An 8,308-nucleotide genomic window follows, 5' to 3' on the forward strand; every position below is an offset into this window, starting at 1 on the left:
CTAAAAGGGGACACTCCAACAAAATGTGGACCACCGTCAAAGCGGATCCGCACCGACATAGAGGTGGGTCCTCACGGCGCAATAAGTGGCTGTGCGTCACCCCTGTGTGCCCAATGCGCAGCTGGCACAGGACAACGGACTCCTTGCGAGAGACCCGCATGGATGACCGCCACACAGTCTCCTTGATAGGACGGGGTTTGTTTGGCGTGGTCAGGTTGCGCCATTCAGTGTCCCAAAGTTGGAAAACTTTGTGGCGTAACATCGCTCGCAAATCAGTCTCCGGGAGGCCAATGTCCAGAGATGGTTTACTGGTGGCCTGTTTGGCCAGGCTGTCAACATGTTCATTGCCGGGTATCCCAACATCGTCTGGGGTCCACATAAAGACCACAGAGCGGCCATAATGGGCAAGAGTACAAATCTAGTTTTAATGTTATTTTTACAATCTAGTGCCCCTTCTTATTGGGTTAAAATTTCATCTGTGGCACCTTGAGAAGCTGTGGTCATGAACATTGCTTGTATTGTTATCTATCCCTTCATATTCACCCGTGAACGTGACACATTTTTCCCAACAGTGCATCACTTAGTTGTACAAGACTGAATTTTGGCTGTTGAAGAAACATTCCACCTTGAAAATCACTGTGTCCTGGTTCTGGATACGCAAGAAGGCCATGGGTGCCGTATCAGGAGAATAAGGGAGATGAGGAAAAATTCTGCACGGCAAAGAGACACGCTGTGTGACTGTGACCTGTCCAGGGCAATCTGGGGCACTGAAGTTAAAAACGTTCTGGGTTGTTTGATCGTGTCAAAAAATGGTTCAAATGACTCTGAGCACTATGGGACTCAACCTATGAGATTATCAGTCCCCTAGAACGTAGAACTACTTAAACCTAACTAACCTAAGGACAGCACACACACGTCCATGCCTGAGGCAGGATTCGAACCTGCGACCGTAGCGGTCTCGCGGTTCCAGACTGTAGCGCCTAGAACCACACAGCCACTCCAGCTGGCCTGATCGTGTCATATTTCTTGGAGTGATCGACATTTCAACCCCTCTGCTGGGATCTACTTCAGGATCTTTTACTGTCCGTTGTAGACTGAGCACAATCTGCAGCATAAGATCTTGAGGAAGATCCAAGCAACGGGGTCGAAACGGCGATCATGCGAAGAAAAATGATGTGGCCTAACAACTCAGCAGATTTCAACTTCAGTGACAACGGTCACAGAATTCTACAGACTGTGCATTTTCATCGACCAGTGGCACCAAGTTGGACAGCTTCTCGCTACACTTCATCATCACAACCTCCCATAACCTTGCAAGAGATTTCAGTTGTATGCTCCTATGACTGATTTACACTTACGAGTGTAATTGCTAGTAGACCAACCACACTGTAGCAGTCATGAACACAAACATCATCAGCTTCTCCGATGTTGGTTGAGTTTTCGAGTTTTCTGATAGTGATGAATGCACATGTTCTTGCTTTGCTCTTTTGTCTCAGTGTCCCTGTAATACACCCAGTACTTCGGCCATGGAGATCAGGCAGCTAAAGAAGTCCTCTGGACTGGCCTGAGAGAGTTGCTGCATCTTCACAGCTGCATCGATTTGGTGGGCTTTACAATGGGCATAAGCAGTCAGGAAGCCATTGGGTGGCGGCCTTTGCCGTGCCCAATGTGCCATCCAAGACACTGAAAACTGATCTGTGACTAATTCTGACATTTCTCACTATCAGATTGACAGTGATACCCCTGGTCTCCGAACATTGGTGCCTCCACCACTCTTCCACTTTCTTCTCCATCACACAGATATAGTTCTTTCTCATTCAGCTTTTTTTTTTCAGCACTAACAGCATTCCTCCCAGCTAACCACATTTCATATGGTGGTTTACTGTTGGTGTACGCTTCTACCAATTCACCATCGATTGTTGTCACATTGTTAACCTACTAATGCAGGAAAGTAATGAACCCCACCAATCTCAAATCTGGCAATCGGCAGCGCCATTTTATGTTGGCTCATCCAACAGCATGCTGTGGTACTGTGGTGGAGGCATTTCAATCAGAACAAGAGATATGTAACTATGAACAAACGAAAAATTAATTATGTAACTTTGTTGCTGTGCAGCTTCGAATTTGGGGCAGCATAGTGTGGAAGACTGCAACAACAGATCCACAGTTCAGTTCTGGTGTTGGTTTCTCACCATATCCCCCCCCCCCCCCACCACTCCTCCCCAATATCACATATTGCGAAACTCACATTTAATAACGAGTGATGTGGCGCAGTGGTTAGCACACTGGATTCGCATTTGGGAGGATGGTGGTTCAAACCCGCTTCTGGCCATCCTGATTTACGTTTTCTGTGATTTCCCTAAATTTCTTTGGGAAATGCTGGGATGGTTCCCCATCCTTCCATAATCCAATGGGACTGGTGACCTTCCTGTTTTGTTCCTTCCCCTCAAGTCAACCAACCAACCAACTACATTTAACACTCTACAGATTACTAGAATTTAAATAATAGTAACAATACACTGCCTGACAAAAAGCCGAACACCCAGGGGAAGGAAAAAACGAAGAAACTTGACAGGGTGGAAGGATGTGTGACGTTACTTCAGTTATTTCAAATTCAATTCAAATTGAAAAAGAAATTGACAGTATGAGCCCACTTACTAGTACGGCGTTACCCTACCTGTGGCCTGGATGTATGTGCTTATTTGGTTGAGAAGAAGCCACGAAACAGTTATACCGTATTCTGAGGCAAGCTGGCCCACAAGTGTTTCACCTGACCCTTAATATCTGGATGCCGACACTAAGACAATTGACATTTAACGTGGTTCCACACATCTTCTGTTGGGAATAGATCTTGGGATCGTGCTGGCCATGTGATTACCTCAACATGCTGCACAAATTTCATGAAGAAATTTGGCACGTGTGAACGACCAGTGTCCTGTTGACAAATGGCACATGAGACTGTCACATGAGAGGGAAGAGATGAGGATGTCCTTGAAGTGCTGTTGTACCACCAGGATTCACTCAATCCCCACCAGCTATGACATGAGGTGATATCCAAACACTGATCATATCATGACTCCAGGAGTGTCTGTCTCTTCAAAACAATGGAAATTGGGACTTTGATAACAATGATCAAACAGTGTACTGCAGAACTGCTGAGCGATTCAAGTGTGTGATCCAGGCCTAGTGCCATGCGATTATCATGTGTTCAGCAAGATGAAAGACGATCTCGGTAGACGACGATTCCGAAACAATGACGAAGTGAAAGCAGCTGTATCCAGGTGGTCACATTGCGCTGGGGGTGATTTCTCCGCATCTGGAATCGAAAACTTGGTTGCTCATTCCGAGGAATGTTTACAGTCTGTTGGAGACTATATGGGGAACTGAACTTACATTGCATATTGCCGCAGCTGTGTTCGCTATGTGTATGTGGTTTAATAAATGGGCAGAACTTGGAAGTGTAACATACTGTTCGATTTGCCCTTGTATCAATATTTCTCCATCACCTTCACCTTCACCATCGTCATTCTGAGACACCATCCGTGTGAGTGGGCCCGTGTGGTGCTCGCACAGTGAACTGTGTCCTAGACACAGCGCCGGCCGCGGTGGTCTAGCGGTTCTAGGTGCTCAGTCCGGAACCGCGCGACTGCTACAGTCACAGGTTCGAATCCTGCCTCGGGCATAGATGTGTGTGATGTCCTTAGGTTAGTTAGGTTTAAGTAGTTCTAAGTTCTAGGTGACTGATGACCACAGATGTTAAGTCCCATAGTGCTCAGAGCCATTTGAACCATTGAACCACAGCGTGGCCCACGTAGAAGTGGGCACATGCTGCCCTGCCCTACCCTTTGTCGACTGCATCCCAGTGTGCTACCCGCCTTACTGTTTCTGTTATCTACATTGCCTTCCAAAAGCAGGGACATGAGACGTTTCGAAATGTCGGTGTCGCAGAGGGCGTCGGGCGGAGCCCTGGAGGCAGATACGTCTGCCGTGGTGGTGGGCGCCATGCAGGTGGTGGCGACGCTGGTGGCGTCACTGGTGGTGGACCGCGCGGGCCGCAGGCCGCTGCTCGTGGCGTCCGCCGCAGTGGTGGGACTGTGCGCTCTGCTCCTGGGAGCCTACTTCCAGCTGGACTCCAGTGGCGAGGCCGAGGGCCTGGACTGGCTGCCCCTCGCCAGCCTCTGCCTGTTCGTGGTGGCCTTCTCGCTGGGGCTCGGGCCCGTCACCTGGGTGCTGCTCGGAGAGTTGTATGCCCCCGAGGTGCGCGCCTTTGCGGGCTCCCTCTGCTGCCTCGTCAGCTGGACCTTCTCCTTCCTGGTCACCACCTTCTTCAGCGAGCTCAGCTCCGCCGTCGGCATCCAGGGAACCTTCTGGATCTTCGGCTCCGTGGCAGTCGCCGGCGCCCTGTTCGTGTTCTTCGTGGTTCCCGAGACGAAGGACCGGTCGCTGGAGGAGGTGCAGAGGCAGCTGTCTGGTGGGGCCCGAGTATGGAGTTTGTCCTGCACCTGCAGATGAGCCTCCTCACCTAGACAAATCTGGATGTTACAGTGATCACCATTCCTCTGGATGAACCCACATTCGTACACGAATCAGCGAATGGTAGTAACACGGTCTCACTTTTTCTAACATCAGACATTCACTTGATCACTTGGAACAATCTATTGGACCACAACAGGAACCCAGGCCTTCATCTGCCACCAGTAATGCTCTTCCAACTGAGCCACTACCTTTTTTCCATAAAATGATACAAGTTTCCAGCTCATGGACTTTATCACATTCATTAGCTGATTTAAATAGTGCTCCAGATCACGATTCATGACTTTTCTCAAGCACAGCAGTTACCATATACGTACCATACACTTACATACCATCCTGTATGTCTTGTTGGACCCGCTACAGTTGCAGGTTCGAATCCGGCCTCGGGCATGGATGTGTGTGATGTCCTTAGGTTAGTTAGGTTTAAGTAGTTCTATGTTCTAGGGGACTGATGACCTCATATGTTGAGTCCCATACTGCTCAGAGCCATTTTGAACGTTATTGGACCAACACTTCTGGAACAACCGAATTAGCATAAAATGGCTTGACCATTGTATAATGACTGTCGCCATAGTCGAATTGAGAATACATAACTAAACTGTTCCCATATAACTCATCCCCTCTCCCCTTTCTTCCCCTCTCCAAACCTATACAATTCCCTTCCACACCTGAAGATGTAAAATGCCTGACCACTATCCAACAAATTTGGTGGACTTCCCTCTAGTTTACCTTGTCGGCCGGCCAGTGTGGCCAAGCGGTTCTAGGCGCTTCAGTCTGGGGATGTGTGTCATGTCCTTAGGTTAGTTAGGCTTAAGTAGCTCTAATTTCTAGGGGACTGATGACCTCAAATGTTAAGTCCCATAGTGCTCAGAGCCATTTGACCGTTTTTTACCTTATCGCCTGTTCCATATACCACCTTGATCTCTTAGCCACCTGCTGTTCCAACCCAGTACGCTTCTGTGTGAATAAAATGGTCCCTGGTGTAAGCTACTAATGAAATATTGTTTCCAGCTGAATGGTATTGTCGAGATAATCTGACACGCCACACTCATAACTTTCTGATATAGTGACTTTGCCTGAAAATGGTTTGGGCGAGTCTGGGGGATGTCTCATGGTATCTCAACACTGCCATCCAACTGGATACCTGAGAGCCATTCATCAAGTACACGTCGTTTACAACCATCTCAGTTCCCTTCCGTAGGCCTTATCACACTCCCCTTAACCTGAATACTACTCCCTAACGTTAAGTAAACTACGACACTGCTGAAATCTCCTTTCCCACAAGATCTCGTGTTTCTGCAAACCACGATTCTGTTCATGAGGACACTCAGTGAACACAAACTTCAAATCCTTGTCCTCAATGTGACCTTCTTACAGGCTTACAAAGTGAAGACACAGTCCACAATCTGTGTGTTGAGATGAAGTTCTCAGTGCTCGACTTAAGTACACCACTGTTCATCAACAATCCCTAAAGCATTCACCATCTTACCCAATCACTTTCCTGTAAGCTGTGAAACCTTTTTCCAGTCATTCTAATCCTCTTGACTTCCTCACAGGCACAGCTAAGACCTTCCCTATCTCTAGCACTACCATCACTCTCAATGCTCACAGTAACTTCCCCGTGTCAGAATCAAGTGCTGGTGTCTAATGACTCTTTCCATGGGCACACAATCACTATCCCACTTTTAACCTATCATTACAGCTAAATCACTGCAGAAAACATCATCACTGGAATCAAGTATCAATCGGTCTATCCGATTGTCGCTCTATAGACCCTACCTGGATGCCTTAATCCCAATGGCCTACCTGTTCACATCCTGTACTACCTCCACATATGATTGTAAACCTATTGGGAAGCCTTAGGTATAAAACTTTGAAGCCGATCAGTACTATCGTAACAGTCTAATAGCGTGCCTTTCTTTCTTCAGAAGACTTTCCCCATTTGTCATATCGAGCCACAATGCAGCAAAGCCTATCTGTTCCCAATGCTATCTGCTATCTGCTACTCCCTCTACCGAACAATGTCTCCAAAATTAACCACTTTGCAATCTATCCTAATGACATCACCCACAACGATGTGAACTTTGATCAGTCCCTACTTCAAAAAGTTTAAAACTACCCAATCTCTCCCACCCCAGACTCTTGGCTCGCTGCACACGTAAAAGAATTAGCCAGCTACACTTCAGGAATGAAGCTTCCCCACCATTATTTACATCTTCAAACCTTGGTGTATAAAGTGCATACCTTTTTAAATGTGACTTAGCCACCTGAACCCCAAAATTGTACAAGTATTTTAAGTCTTCAAACAGCGTTCACTTCTCGTTCTCTGTCCCTTTCTTGTCCCGCAGGTGAGTCAATTAGCCACTCATCAAATTATGTCCTCTCTTCACTGTGAATGAACACATAAGAATATCCTACAGCTCCAAAATACCTGATACCATCCAAAGTATCTTTTCTTGTCTAACCTCCTGCCTTTACACACTGCCGCGTCTGTAACAGCTCATACCTCTACCTTATACCTACATAATTTTCACATCATCTCCTAGAACATTTTCATTGAACCCCTTTTGACTCTGGCTTATACCTGTGCCACCAGCTGTCACGGGCCCTTTCTTTCTTTCTCCATGTCCATACTCGCCTCTTTCTCTTCTATGTCCTAATCTTTCATTTATTACCCATTATCCCTATTTTTATTATCCCTCCATTCAGCTCTCCAGAAAAACCTTCACAACTTCACGCCCAATATCCATTCCACACCTAATTCACTACCTGTTTACTAAAGTACTTAACTTCCATATTCATTTGTTCCAGACTCCAAAAATCTTTAAGCAAAGGCCCACCACAAAGAATCGACAGTTTGTGTGTTTTTATTCCTTCACTTCATATTGGTCTCTTTGCATTGCTCACGTTACATAATTAAAATGAATCGTTTCATTCAGTTTATAGATTGTGAAATAACTATCATGTTGTACCTAAAATCATGTATTTTAAGGACTCTGTCGATATATTAAGATAAATTTTTGTATACCTCTAAAATTTTTGATAGTATAAACGTTATAATTTTGTACCACTATTATCCCTCACTAACCGTATTGAGTGAAGGGTAAGAAAAGATAATAAAAGAAAAATAACCATCGCTTCTGTATGTCATAGATGATGGAAATCCCATTGATGAGATGTATTCAAAGAATGCCGATATTTCCATGAGTGTCAATAAGTGTCTGCATTGTTTAACTCAAGTAAAAATGTTTCGAAAAAGCTTTTTCTGCTACACAGACAATATCAACACGAAAATACAATTTCACTCCTAGGTTCCTTTCACTCAGTGTGTAACATCGACTTCTTTGGCCAAATGAGCAAACTGCTTCCAGAAGACTTTTAAAAAAGAATTTTATTTATATTTCACGTCCGTGGTACCATGCTATCCTAAGCTACTTGGTCATGGAATGAGTCTATATACACAGTAATTATAAAGTCTGTGAAACATTTCAGAAATTTGGTAGAGATAAACAGCCAAGAATAACGTAATAAATGATACAGTATATGAAAGACGGACCTCACAGTATTTTTTACAATGTTTATAAATGTTCTATGTGTCCATCCTTCCTCATACTGTACACATAATCGGTAGTCCAACTCTGCTCATACCCCACATATCTGAGTAGACAGTAAGAACAGCTGCTCCACTGTGGTGTCGCAAGTATTGGAGGTTCTGCCGTAGAACTGGGACAGAAGTGCAAACCTCGATGTTACCCCACAGGAAAAAAATCTGAAG

At 45.5% G+C, this 8,308-nt stretch overlaps 1 protein-coding gene across 1 annotated transcript in view; it reads left to right on the plus strand.

Annotated features, from left to right (window-relative positions):
* The window catches only part of LOC124553554 (facilitated trehalose transporter Tret1-like), a 52,665-nt gene extending 44,681 nt beyond the window's left edge, over positions 1–7,984 (plus strand). Inside the window, exon 5 of the mRNA XM_047127401.1 lies at positions 3,949–7,984. Within this exon, the coding sequence (XP_046983357.1) occupies positions 3,949–4,512 (564 nt within the window). The 3' untranslated portion in view covers positions 4,513–7,984. The remainder of the gene's footprint in view (positions 1–3,948) is intronic.
* Positions 7,985–8,308: the final 324 nt, after the last annotated feature.

Source organism: Schistocerca americana, chromosome 11 (genome assembly GCF_021461395.2).
Source record: "Schistocerca americana isolate TAMUIC-IGC-003095 chromosome 11, iqSchAmer2.1, whole genome shotgun sequence".
NCBI lineage: Eukaryota > Metazoa > Arthropoda > Insecta > Orthoptera > Acrididae > Schistocerca > Schistocerca americana.